The sequence below is a fragment of the Papilio polytes genome, unplaced genomic scaffold, assembly GCF_000836215.1.
Source record: "Papilio polytes unplaced genomic scaffold, Ppol_1.0 DF823621.1, whole genome shotgun sequence".
Taxonomy (NCBI): domain Eukaryota; kingdom Metazoa; phylum Arthropoda; class Insecta; order Lepidoptera; family Papilionidae; genus Papilio; species Papilio polytes.
In genome coordinates, this window is record NW_013525583.1 from 1009073 (window position 1) to 1024064 (window position 14992).

Below are 14992 nucleotides of genomic sequence, written 5' to 3' on the forward strand. Positions count from 1 at the left end.
GAGCAGCTGACCTTGATACGCCAGTAACCCAAAGGAATATGTAAGGATTAACCGATATCAATATTTGATCTGGAACCATTTTTAATATCCGGAGTACTTTTAATTAAGATTTTTGAACGATTAAAATCGCTTTGAATAAAAACAAAATGAATTAAACAATGAACATCATTCGAAAATATTTCACGAATTCGTACTACGTTCATACAAAGTAATTAAAACGATTTTCGGGTCGAATACAGGATGTTTAAATATAGAAACACACATTTATAAATATGTAGTATAGTTTGTTGTACTAGCTTTGTGCTTGAAAACTTTTTATCTTCTGGGAATTATTTGGCTTTGAATAATAAATTACTTTTATCTCATACTTCACGTAGTCAGAAGATTTGGTAATAAATATTGATAGACAAACAAATATATAAGGCTGATAAATTAAGCAAACCATATTTACAGTCACACTTAAAATCTCCTAAGTTTTCACTATATTGGGAGAGATTTTAAGTGCAGATTCCGAGATAAAAAATCTGTACACCCACATACTAAATAACTAAACGTATGGTACACATTGAAATACTAAGACGAGATAAAGAACGAGTTTACCACTGTTATATTGTCTGAAAATAATAAAAAAGAAAGTAAACATATATACATTAAAACGCTTTATCCGGTGAATCAGAGAGAAATGGAACATATTTAAGGTAAAAACTCTCACATGAAAAATTTCCGTTCATACTTTATATGAAACGGATAATCCGATTAGCAAGGTATATTAATATTCACAAATTCTAATCTACATTTATCTTCAATATTATCTAATAAAATCTTCAAATTCACAGCGAAATTTTAATCTAACTGTACAACAGAGATTTAAAAAATAAAAATAATACAGATTTACTCCAAATACTAGCCTGTTCACGCTCCGAGAGTCGCGTTAAATCCGACAAGCCGAAGCCTCAAAATTGCATTACACGAGAGCTTAGCAGCAGTCGTTGAGTGCAGTTAAAATAACAAAAATATTTTTGTAGCTATTCACATTAAAACGATGCAATTTTATCTGTTTGTTTTAATCTCCTTAAACTTAAATTGTTAAATTAAATCCTCCTAGTTACATGTGAAATTGTAATCGTATGCATTTGTTTCTGGGACAACTGGGACAAAGTCAACTACGCTGGTCCATTCGGCCACCGCCTTACTATACCATGCATGATATATAAATTTCTTCTCAAATGTGCAAGTTGCAACAAGCTGGTTTCATTCGCCGTAGGAACTTTGGGTATATAAAAATCGAACATCACATTGTTACATGCCGGCATTCGAACCCAAGATTACAAGACAAGTGCTTAATATCTGAGCTATCGACGCTCTGAAGTTATTAATCACTTAGTTATATTTTAAACCCAAGAAACCCTTTAATATTTAAAGAAAAATAAACACACAGTCGCAAAATTTCTTCACATCATTTTTAAAATGGAAAAGTTTAATTAAAACTTTTGCTGCAAGTTTATGTTATTTTTTAATCAAAAAGATGTTTCTAGCGCGCTTGATGATGTCCTTTGAAGGTATATTAAAGTTTTAATTTAGAGTGAAATTTTTGCAGCGTAACAAGAAATTGGATGCGCTGCTGTCGTTTGTCTTTGAAGAAGTATTTGAGGACGTCGGTTTTCTATTAACGTGGCTACACTATAAAGTTAAATAAAGTGAAGGAAAATAAGCATTAAAGAGACGTACATTTTCTTTCGTTTTATATTTACGTTCCCCGTTTTCTATATAAACATCATTCACTTTGTACCTACAACGATTCATGATGGAAATTTTCCAATGTAAGGAGTTCTGAAAAGATACATAAGGGCTATCAAGTCTTAAAGATGAAAAAAAAAACATACACTTTTACTGAACCTTTTTAACCTGAACTTGTAACTTGTAACTTGTACTTACTTAACACGTAATTTATATTACTTTTCTTAATGTTAATTATAATAAAAGTAGGCTGTTTCCGTGCGGCTTCATCTGCGTGAAATTATAAAAACTTTATTTAATTGTTTACATTTGCCAAATTCTCAATTGCAATTGTCAATATTACCGTTTAATAATGTGCTTCCTTAATGTTAGCAGCTTGCAGTTTATGGTTCCTTTCCCACATGAAGGTTTTTTCCAATTGATTTACGCCCTAAGTTAAATAGCGTGAAAATGTATAGCCTAAAGCGTGTCGTAAGTGTATAGATTTTCATTTAAGAAAGAATTATTTAAAAAAAATGCTGTAATTCCTGACATCCTACGCCACGAAGTTATGTGAGTTACGCTTTGTTATATTAGTAATAATTCTGTGTATGTAGTTATATTAAAAAAAAAATTATAGTTACTAAATACCATTATGTTACTTTGCAAAATTTAAAATGTATTCCCGCCAGTGAGGCTATAATGTTTTATCAAAGTTTTAAAACCTTATTCAAAGATATTAAAACACTTTTTCATTTCCCGATAGAGGATGGATTAACTTCCACTTATTCTATTGTTAGCATCTACGGACAGAAGATTCATATGACTGGGTATTATACGTAATCCTCTGTTATAATGACGCTTATGTATCTACGTACTGCGTACTTACGCTTCACGATATAAGCATTTTGTTTTATCAATACACAATTGCCTCACGTTTGACCCGAAAATGTATCGACTTCTATCTTATATTACAAATGCGAAAGTTTAGATGGATGGATAGATAGATGTTAGAGTTTATAGCCTAAACGGATAAACAAATATCCATAAAATTTTCCACAGACGTAGAAGATAGTCCAAAAGAACATAAAGGCTACTTCACTTTTTTTTAAATAATTCCACACGGACGGAGTTGCGAGCGAAGGCTAGTTGTTTTAATATTCTCATTAACAGGGTTTCATAGTTTTTCTCGTCGAAGCATAAGTACTTTTTACTCAACGCGTCATTAGTCAGATTTTACGTTTATATAGACAACACCCTTTTTTAATATATTCTTATTATGGTTGTCGCCAGGGGTAAGTAGGGGAGAGCTGCACCCCCTAGAGACTTGGAAAAACTACTTTGAATAAGTCCATATAATTGGTAGATGCCCCCATCTAGTCTCATCCTAGATCATTGGCTGGGGACGCGCATCATTGCTTTATTTTTTAGAGAAACAGGGATAATAAGTAAAAATAAATTGTTGAACCAGACTTTCTATAATGAACTCACCGCTTCTGCGATTTTTTTAGTGTTACATTGTTACACTAATTTTACAAATTAAAGTTGCATTAGTTATTCAATAAAAAATCGAAAACCTTCGTTAAACGGGGATCTATTAAATCAAACGGTAGTCATCTATACTTCTATACCAATCTTATAAAGAGGAAAGATTTGTATTTTTGTATGTATTGAAATAACTCAAAAACTACTAGGCCGATTTTAAAAATTATTACACCGTTAGAAAGGTAATTTATCTGTGAGTAACATAAGCTATATTTTTTAATTTCACGCGGGCGAAGTCGCGAGCAACAGCTAGTTATTAATAATCCGGAACACGAGATCAAATCCATCCCAGACTAAATCGAATATAATCTCAGTTAATAGGCTTAAACCCTTGAGCGGTGGAACATGAAGGTACAATTAACGCATGGTGCCCGGGTAGGGTTAACGTTTGTGACTTTGATGTCCTTACGAATAAGGTCGTATTGTTTGACGTTTCAGTATAACTGTGGCCCGTTTTGGCCGGGATTCCGCATCGACCGCGCCTGCTGGCAAACGGCCAGGACGGGGTCGGGGCCGACAGCGCAAGTTACTTTCAATTTGTGAACGTACCAAGCACCAACTGTTATATACTTTTAATACATGCAATCGTGTAAAGTACCCCTTATTAGGTGAAACACTTTATAATGAAAACGGCATTCGAAAAAATCCCATTTTAATGATGTATTAATAATAAAGTAACCACGTCTTGATTGACAAAAGGTGGCGATTTCCAATCATTTTCCAAACGCAGTTAACGATTCAGTTTGGTTCTCCCGAACGCAAAAAAAGTTCAACGTAATTATGGATTTTTTTTTATATCACAATACTGCAAACGAGCAAGCGACCACCTGAATTCGATTGCGATGCCACCAACAGACATCCACGATTGTAGATGCGTTGAATAGAAAGAAGATTTCTTACGAACATAGAAATACGATGTCTTCAAATGCAAAAGAAACCAATTCTTCTACCGACTGAGATTTTACCAGATGGGCTGATTCATGTTCGATCAATTCTAGACATATACAGCTGACTCTCATTCTCTTAAAAAAACCTAAGACGACATCACGGTAACTAAATTTAAAGTTTGCTTAACAAACGCTAATTGAAACTTGTAATTACAACACTAATTTTGTTATTGTCGTTTTGACACGAGAAGGTGCTAAAATGATTGTTTTACTTATAATGTTAAATTTATGTATCAACATTTTGTATAAACATTTAAAACCAGGTTACAAGAGTCTATAATTCTTAAATGTGGTCTCTATATAAAAAGTATAAATCAATCTTAAAAAGAAAAAAAATCAAAACGGTAATACTCGGTTATTTAAACGTTCGATCACAGCCTTGACATTTTATAATGGAAGAACTATGTCGAAATAACGTATTGCTTAGCTAAGGACTAAGTTAATTGTCACATTGTAGCTATAACCGGAAGATCACGTACATTAAATTTAAATGTTATTGACACAGAAAACCAAAATGAGAAGTCATAGAATATAGCTATAGTAGTTAGAAGATATATATCATCAGCTACAGGCTGTAGGTTAAAAGAAATCCCGATAAGTTAACCAACTCTGGTATTCCGCTATAGCTTTTGTGAGAAATCATTTCACATCCACATGTAAAAAACTGTTGTTTGCTCTGTTTTAACTGTTACGATACGAGGCCATTATTCTATTAAAGGCCCAATTCAAACGAATAACCAACCTTACAACGCATAAATGTTCAACGTACATTGCGGCCCTAACGATATCCATCGCCGTAGTATACGATTACGTCATACGTGGTAAAAACAAAGCCCCAGTTACAGTCAATGTAACCACGTAACCTAAATATGTCGATATAAAATGAAGACTACGCCTATGTTGTAAAGATTAATACTTGCATTTTTCCGTTTTGTGGCAGCCCTAATCATTCTTTAGAATGTCTTACAATGTAAGTTCGAAATCTACTTGTGCTAATAAATATTTCCGGCTTAAAGTGCAATTTAACGTATTTGCATGTTGCATCTCTTGTGCCAGTACATTCAAAATCGGTCTTTTAAGACGACATAACCGTTAAGACTGTATAATATTGCAGTTAGATACTTTGAGTGAATCAGAAATTAAAACTAGAATACAATGAAGATATCTGCGAGTGTTGAAATGATTGAACTGCAAGTAGTCGTATATCGGCTAACTTCTCTCCAAGACGCTCGTCATTTAGTAGTCCCCCGCAACGTTGACCTAATCGTTGGTAAATCTAGTGCAAGGCCTATCAGGAACGTCCTGTACGTATATAACGTTAGAATACTTTTAATACCAAAACTCTGTTTCGATTTAAATTTAACAATTCTACTGCATTTCTTCTTCTATCTATGTTCTTCTTTCTATGTCTAAATAGGTCGTGCTTGCAAGGTGAACGGCCCGCACGTCCTGATACTTTATGATATAAAAAAGACCGGAGATCCAATTAAACGGCAGGTCTATTTTAGTTGTCATGAATGAGGACGAATTCGCATCCCGTTTGTCGCTAATGATTGTCGTTTGTTTATTTCGTAACAAGAAGTTTTATAGCAGCAATTCAATTTTAATTTCTAACTTCTTTACCTTCCTACTTCTTATCTTCTTTAATCCTCTGCCTTTTCCAAAAACATTATCATTAATTTCTTGTTTGTAATTGTCTTGTTCACTCCCTGGTGACCGAATTTTAGGGAGAGGAAGCGAAGGAATTAAAATAAACAAATTAGACGGTTTGTAGAGGTATAAATGAAAAATACCTATACATTAAAAATATACATTTATGTGTGTCAAAGAAAACACGTCAGCCAATGTACACAATGCTGTGTTAGCAATCAATTTAATTTACGCAACCGCTGGCTGGGCGTGGCGGAAGAAAAGGACTTGCAGATTTCTTATTGAAAAAATCAATGAAAACCATATTCTGCTTTAAATTGATATATTTTGATATAAAAAGTCTTTTTTTTTATTTTCGTTTTATCTCAGAGGAAATCTGACGTGAATTTGCTACGCACCCGATTTATAAATATTTACATTTTAGTACAAAAAATATATGGTATTTTTAAAACCATAGGTTTAAAATTAGTTTAGGTAATGGTATAAAGTACTGACGTATTTTCCCCCCCTCCCCCTCCCCCGCATGAAAAGATAAGTGGGTGTGTCTCTTAAGGGTAGGTGTATAACTTTTTGCAGTTCTTTCTTTCTGATTCTTATTCAATGACAGTATTTTTTTTTTCAATAAAATTAATGTTCAATTTGAGGGTAGTCAAATATTCTTTTTCCATGTTTTTTTGAATAACACATCATAAATACAACCAACCCTATTTTCTTAATTAGTTCTTCCATTTCTTTCATTTTTATTAATTCCATGCTATTTAATAACATTTTTAAAAGACAGAATGATTTTTTTACCCATAAATAAAATAACTGTCAACTCTTTTATATTTTTGTATCAAATTTATTTATTTACATATCTTTTATTACAGGAAAATGTCCTGATTTCTTAAATGACTTACCTGAGTAGAGCAGTTTCTTCAGCGTTAAGAGAAGGCATCTTCAAGTGATTGTTCTCCAGGTCCAAGATAGGATTTCTGTAATAGTGCAACATACTTAGCATACTTATATTGGCCCATCTACTTATTTATAATTCATATTATCCAGTCAAAATGTCTGCTTCAAAAATTTCATCAAAGTTTATATATACTTCATAAGGGATTATATTAGTGCAAATTAAATAAACTAGTCACCAAGCAAATATAAATATGATAAAGTTAAATAAAACATGTATTAAGCAATGCCTATTTACTTGGCTAGCTCACTTACTCGGTTAATGGTTCGCTCATTTCACAATTCTTTCTATAGAATAATGGTCCTAACTTCTTCTTTGCAGATCCACCAAAGTGAAGAATTTTCTTATAACCCCCCTTATTGTTAGGAAGAGTTGTGTCATTGTACACCTTGCCCAAGGCAGAGTATGAACTGCCATTCAGCTGGCCACGATGCATGCTAACTTAACATCAAAACAGAAAAAAATAAGCCTCAAAAATACCAAGCAGATAGTTAATGCTAGTTTCATGCAAGAGACAAAAGGAAGAAATAAATATTAAAGCATTTGAATTAATAACAAAAGTTATTGCTCTAGTTTTAAAGTTACGAAACTATTGTGAACTTCGCACTTTTAAAGCAGCGTGTAAAAAGTAAAAAAAAAAGACAAACTATATTTTTTATTTTAAATTCTTACCTTAGTAAAGAAGGCTCCGTGACTTTTCTTTCGGCAAGCAAGAAGTATTCTATGCAAACTTGATCGAAAATGCACTATGAAGTGATTCACTAGGAGTCGACTGATCCCTGCGGCGACGACAGCTATTCTAGACTGCTGTTCTCGCAGTGCAGACTTTGAGGCAATATCGTAGCTCACTTCTCGCTGATCTGACGACGCATGCGTACCCATTACCCACGAACACGTCAATTATTCAATCGAAAGCCCGGGAAGAAGGAAAAAAGAGATTCCCTAGCATTTTAAGAAATTCTAATAAAAGTATACTTAATGTAGGAATTTAAATAAAAACTAGTTAATTCACATCGTGTTGATTATCACAAAGTTTCAGTCAATTGTTTTTGAATACAATTCGTAACTCAATTTTGTAAAGTTCATTTAGAAAACTCTTAAAAACTAAATCATTTTTTATCTAAAAATAATAACAAGCGCCTAATGTCATCTTGAAATGTTTACTAACAATTTGAAATAGAGTTGCCAGTTAACGACTTTTTCAAATCGTGGTCAAAGGCCAAATCCAGTTTAGGATCTTTAAAAAATCTGCATATGTCCAATAAATAAAAAAATCCTTCGTCTACTACTTATGTAAAGTATTTACGCAACGTAAAAATTATAATTACTTTTTCTAAAATAATAAGTGACCTTCTCCGAACAAATGCTTTAAACATACTAATTATTTGTATACTTTTACTGTACGAGAATACTTGGAAATATAATGTTTTTTTTTCAAATTGTTTTAATAACATAAACACTGCCATCTATTATCATTTCCAGTAAGCTTATTTGGAATCTGGTTGTGCAAACCGTACCTTACTATAAGTTACTACAAATAGATGGCGCTATACTAAACTAATTTTGAAATGCTTTAAACAACCAAAAATGTTACTAATTAAAAATTAAATTATTTTGCTAACAAAATAATTATTAAAAACTACAAAATAATAATAATGCTATTGGAGAATGATTCTTATACAAAATGTTATAAAATTGTTTATAGTAAATATACATTATGCCCATTAGTGTATGAAGCATTGGACTAACGGTAACGAGTTATCACGAATTCACGAAGTTTTATAGGGCAATGGCTTTGACTCTAAATAATGCAGGTAACATTAGGACGTTCAGTGTGCATAGTTGCCGTAATATTGTTAAATACGTTAGCTTGTAATTTCACTAGACATGTTATAAAGTCATCACAAAAATAGACGCTTCATTGATAAAATGAAGTCTCATTTCTAGATATTAACTATAATTATTATAAACTGATAGTTGTTACGTTATTAGACACAAGATTAATGTAGTCAATTTATTCTATAACGTATATATATATTAATAATATTCTATAACGAACGCCTGCAAACATCGTTAGTTCAAATTTGGATCACTCGTTATGCGATTTTGACAGCGTTGAATTAAAAAAGTAGCCTATAATATGCCTGTCTTTGTGAGCTATCCTACAGTAGAAATTGGCCCAACAGTTTCGGAGATTACCCGGAACAAACGTGGCCTGCGGACAGACAGACTGACAAAACAGTTTAAATGCGATTTTCGTTATCAGCAACGCAAATACATCATCTTCCCGAAATCTGAAATTTTTCTTTTGATATTACAAACAGACACACCAATTTTATTATATTGTATAGATATTGTTAAAATGAGTAAGTAAATACTTTATACGAAACAAAATGTAGATATCCGGACAGTCGTTGAAGACTCTTGGAGACATTTTACGCCACAACTGATGTTTACAAAATGTCGATGACACGTGCATTATTCGTGCAATACGGCTGGCGTTGTGGCAGTTGAAAATCACTACATTTAGGTCATCCATGTTAGAAACTATGAATAAATATTGACGGTATCCGAATATTTATTTGTTTTAAACCAATGACCACTATAAATAGACAGGCTATATATGGCATTTTGTGCTTATTTGGTTGCCGCAATTTTATCGAACTAAAATAGAAAAAGGATTTGATTGGTAACGAAGCAAAAAGTCATTTCCCAAAAACGACCTACCCATTTACACAGATCAGTGTCATTAGATTGTGTCCTTGAACAATCCTATACATCTATATCTATATTAATATTATAAGGAGGAATGATTTGTATTTTTGTATTTCAGTACTTACATTGAAATAACTCAAAAACTAGTGGGCCGATTTTAAAAATTCTTTCACCGTTAGAAAGGTAATTTATCTGTGAGTAACATGGGCTATATTTTTTTAATTTCACGTGGGCGAAGTCTCGAGCAACAGCTAGTATTTCATATAGGATTGTTAATAGATTCCGCGTGTCTATACTGCCAAAACACGTGTACGAAGATAAACACAATCATCCCTATCATACTCTTTTAAAAATAAAAATAGCAATTTTATTGGTTAGTTTGAAATGCATGGTAACGAATGTAAAAAATAAGTAAACAACTATGAAAGTATTGTGTTTCAACGTAAATAGTAACATTGTGTGCAGTTGTTTTTCTCGGGATAGAATATTCTGATAAGAAATTATAATAAGGCTTTGTTAACTACCACGATAACAATACTGCAACGAATGATTATTAAATACTTCTGGTGAGCGACACATTTTAGAGTAAATGAGAGTATTGTAAATAAATTGTTAATTCAAGTATTAGTAATGAAAACCCACTTTAATTGCAGATTTCTTAATCTATACTTTTATATCTTTATATCTTTTATATCTATCTTACTACTATCAGTTCTCTAGAGTTCGAATTCCGCCATGTACCAATGTGATCTTCGATTTTTCGAATTTTCATATGTACGTAATTTACCCGACGTTCTTACGGTGAAGGTAAACATCGTGATTCAACCTGCACATATCAGCGAAGAAATTCAAAGATATGTGTGAAGTCAACCAACCCGCACTTGGCCAGCGTGGTTTTGTATGGCCTAGTCACCCCATATTTAGGGTAGGCTCCGAGCCCCTCAGTGCTGAGGTGGTGCTGATGAATCACAGCATACATATTTACATTCTTTTGTCTATGTATTTTCACGCAATTTAATTTAGGGGTTGATTGAATTGTTAAAAATATTATGCGGGAAACTAAAAAATACAAGCCAATAGCAGCAAAGAAGCAAGATTGTCATGGTAACTGTAATTGTTAGCCAATGGAAATGGATTTCAATGTATGCTTTTGATTTTCAACATTTGTAATTGAAAGTTTTTCAGACAATAAAAAAATCGTACAGACGCATTGTGTACCTCCTTCTTTTGGGAAGTCGGTCAAAAATAAAGTTTTTATAATTCCATGCGGATGAAGCCGAACGATAACGGCTAGTCGCTCATAATAGGTAGATGGTGTATCTACCTTAAAAGGAAAATGTTACGTCGTATTTTATCATGCAAATTAAAAATCGTACCTTAGTAATAAAACAAAATGAGTCATAGAAGGAAAAAACAACATTCCATAATAGACAAGGTTGAAATTGATAAACAATTAAAAGTACTAGATAATATAGAATTTTAAAAATTATTAATGAAAAAAACACAAACAAATGCAAAGTTCACAAATAAAATAATACGAAGTATAATATTATATTATCGACTTCTTTCTAATAATACAATTAAACGGTTAAACAAGTTACAACGATCTTGAACTTTGATTCACAGCCAAGGTAAAAAGCACGTCTCCATTTGTTTTACTTAATAACTTTATTAAGTTTAATAATTTACGTTATTTGTATTAAATAAATACACCTAAACATAAACGTTTCAGTCTCAATCCTCCTTAATATCAAAGTAATTTATTGGAAGGATAATTAGAGACATTTCTTAAATAATAACGAATCAATTATTGCTTATTTTCACAAAATATTTAACTATAAACTACCAATAAAATACAGTTTTGACGGATAACTAAAAAAATAAAAATAAAACAGAATAATAAATATAAGTCAACTTACTAGACATAATTCGGGATGAATTTGTGTTGAGCACCAACTTTCTTAAAGCGTCCAGAAATGTAGGAGGCGACAAATCTTCGTTCGCAGTGGAATGTTACATTGGTAGCATTAGAGGGTACTTCGTCCCCAACGAAGCCTAAATTGTCCATTTTTATAGACCGCGAAACCGTTCACTCGATAATACTTGCAAGCATAGAGCACGGCAAACGACTGAATGTCTATGACGAACACACGGGCGCGGTGCATTGTTAATTCAGAGTTCCGAAGCAACTAAAAGTCGTTTTATTCAATATATTATTCACTTATACACAAGCTGGATACTCGCTCTAATTTTGTGGCGCACGTGAATGAACGATTTTTCTTGTAATAGAACAAATTCAAACCATCAATATCGTTTTATTTTTAATTATAAAATCGTTTACTCTTTTTAATATATTTAAAATCATTGTAAAGTAATAACAATAAGAAGAAATAATAAGCCCCAACGAAGAAATGGTTTGGGATAAGGAGTACCTATCTTGCGGTCGAGGGTTCGAATCCCGCCATTCGATTATTGTCGTGAACCATATCCTAGCACAAGCCTAGAGGTTAGTAGAAATGGTTAAAGAAAATATTCGTAAATTAACAAAAATCTAGTAATATTTTTGTCAAAAAAAAATGGTACATTTTACTAAATTGATGAATGAATATGACGTACTCGTCATATTCATTGCGTTGTTTAGAACATTCCAGTTGTATAGATTGCCTGTTTTGTGGTTGTTATTTTTAACTGACATACTAGAAAATATAAACATTGAGAACATAACCTGTCTTGACAATATGACATGCTCGACGTGTGTTTGTCAAGTTACATTAAGAGCGGACGCACACCTTTTGACTATACAATCGCACAACAGTTGTGCGATTGTTTCGCAGGCCGTTTAACTGTTTAGTTGCACAACTAAAAACCGTGCGTCAGACGCACATCCAAAGAAGCTCACCGGAGTCATAGCGCGACTAAACAGTTGAGCGATAGTTTAGTAAGGTGTGCGCGCGCTCTAATTGTTACCATTGGTTTTCATTGCTGAAAACTCTAAAACAAAAATATAACCATCGCTTTCCTTCTCAAAGAATAAAACAGGGATAAGTATATATTGTCATTACATGTATAACGGCAATGGAAAACTAACAATATCATCTTGCAACATCGTTGTTTATTTGCTTAGTCTCACGGGAATTGTTATATGAGCGTATGTGACAACAAATAATCGTTCTGAGAATGCAATGCGATATATGCATGAACATGTATTCTATTTTGCTTCTAGATATACTTAAAGGCTTTGATTACTATAAATTACGTCACATTTCCGTAACCTTTGTCTGGTGTCTTGATGCATATTTTTCACATCTACAATATTTTTTCGATACATTTGTAAATGTTTCAACTCCAATCGGCTCGGTTGGGATGGTCAGGTAAATGTTCATTTGAACTAAGGTACCGTACGTTACACGACCTACTAAGGGCTAAGGCACCGAACATCGGAGAGCAAAGTGATTGAAGCCCGCGCAGGATTACGCGGGTGGTCCAAGTGAGATAACCGAGAGATTAAATCAGCAAAAGAAGTTATTTTATTTAACTTACGGCTCAAATTAATGTTCAGTTTCCGTATATTTTTGTTATCCGCGAAATTTTCAATTGCTTTTTTTAAGTATAGAACATGCAACAACTTGGTTCTTTAAGCGAAATAAAGTTAATGGTAAAACTCTTAGAGAGCATGTTTGTTCTTCGTTTCATATAAATATTTTTTTATTCAGAACATTTTACTAATACGCCTTTATTAAATTTCTAATGATGTTAATCTTTGTTGTTTATTTCCTATGAGTAGTTCGGAATCGCGTTGATTTTTCGTTGGATTTGTAACAAACCTCCTATAACTTGAACCACACGTCGGTATGTGTATCCGAGCCCACGAGCCGTTTGATCCATTTCATAAATTTGCTTCATAAACTTTCCTCTACGCCTCCTATTTACTGAATATGTTTCAGTGAAAAATTGTCGTAATTTAAGTCACGGATGTTGCGTTTGGAAACCTTGCGTTTTGCATATTTTTTATTAAAATATTCGATACAAAGATGCCACCACTAAGCTTAAATGGTTCATATGACGGGAATCGAACCCACAACTGCGAAATTGTCGACCATTCTTTTCCGACATTAGAGTGATATTTGCATTCAATCTGATCTAATTGAATATTTATTAGTATTGAAATCTATGGATATAAGGGTAGAGGAAAACTGAAGACAAAAAAATAAGCCATAACTCTCTGACGTCATTAAATATCAATACGTTATACCAATGTAAGCAACATTAAGATTTCCTTGAGTACAAAGATAAAATGAATAATTTTTGTTAGGAATATTTTTCTTTTTTTTATATTTGTCAAGCTAGGGTAATGTAGGCGTCTGTTCCGGTACGAATTAAACGCTTCGGCTATTCCCGAGACAGCATCTGTCACGACTCCCAGTATATAGCCGCGGAGCAGTCTAATACGATTATCACACTTCCAGAGAAAAACAATGCCTTAAATACGATACCGGACATTTTCGCTTCAGAGAGACTTCCTTCATATCTTCGTCATAACATAGGTTGTTTAACGAAAATACGTTGTCCTTAAAAATCGAAGCAAACTGTACATATCGGCGAAGTAATTCAAACATATGTGAAGTCAACCTGCAGTGAAGCGTGGTTGACTAAATCTTTTCACTCTTACTTAGAGTAGGCACCGAGCCCCTCAGTAAGAATGCATAGTGAGTGCTGTTCTTACCTACTTTGAAGCTGCAATTGGTATTCCATTTCGATCTATTAATCTTGACGTCTTCAATAATCATGTTACAATATAAATCGTAGTAAAATAAACAAAAAAAATCTACGAATAACATTATATTAATATCTGCTCCGCCTTAAACTAGACTAGAACGTCAGATGAAGCCTGTGACGATAATTTAAAAAGACACAAATAAAACATAGGCAACAGGTAGCTTATAAACATATGTTATATTAGCCATACGTGTTGGATTTCGGCTTTTACCTATACTAATATTATAAAGAGGAATCATTTGTATTTTTGTATGTATTTAAATAACTCACAAATCAGCCAAGTAGATTTGAAAAATTCTGTCACCGTTAGAAAAATAATTCATCTGTTAGTAAGATAGGCTACATTTTTTAATCACGCGGACGAAGTTGCGAGCAACAGCTAGTCTTTCTTAAAACTGTAGACGATAAATCATCTTGTAATATTTCCTAATTGGGATAATACTTAACAGACGCTATAATTTGTAGCCTTTCTACTATAATTTTATCGATGTTTAAGATATTAACGGCCACTTAAAGGTTTAATATTCTTAAAAACTTGTTACAAAGACGAGCTGTTGCCCGCGACTTCGTCCGCGTGGTATTAGAAAACATACGAACTATATAAATAACAAAAAAACTAAGTATCCCTCGGGAACCGGACATTTCTCGGGGATGAAGCTTATCCAATGTATACTCCAGACTTTGTTTTACA

The 14992-nt window shown here is 32.9% G+C and overlaps 1 protein-coding gene across 4 annotated transcripts in view; it reads right to left on the reverse strand.

The window, feature by feature from the left end:
• LOC106104491 (protein NDRG3) overlaps nucleotides 1-11659 on the reverse strand; it is a 55048-nt gene extending 43389 nt beyond the window's left edge. The window contains exons 1-3 of one of the 4 annotated variants that reach the window (XM_013284559.1): nucleotides 7483-7974; nucleotides 7065-7251; nucleotides 6758-6832 (exon numbers count right to left, since the gene is read on the reverse strand). In XM_013284559.1, coding sequence (XP_013140013.1) covers nucleotides 6758-6832; nucleotides 7065-7246 — 257 coding nt within the window. In that variant the 5' untranslated portion in view covers nucleotides 7247-7251; nucleotides 7483-7974. Of the gene's footprint in view, nucleotides 1-6757; nucleotides 6833-7064; nucleotides 7252-7482; nucleotides 7975-11444 lie in introns of those variants that run through there. The other 3 variants (XM_013284560.1, XM_013284562.1, XM_013284561.1) reach the window with 3 other exon arrangements.
• Nucleotides 11660-14992: the final 3333 nt, after the last annotated feature.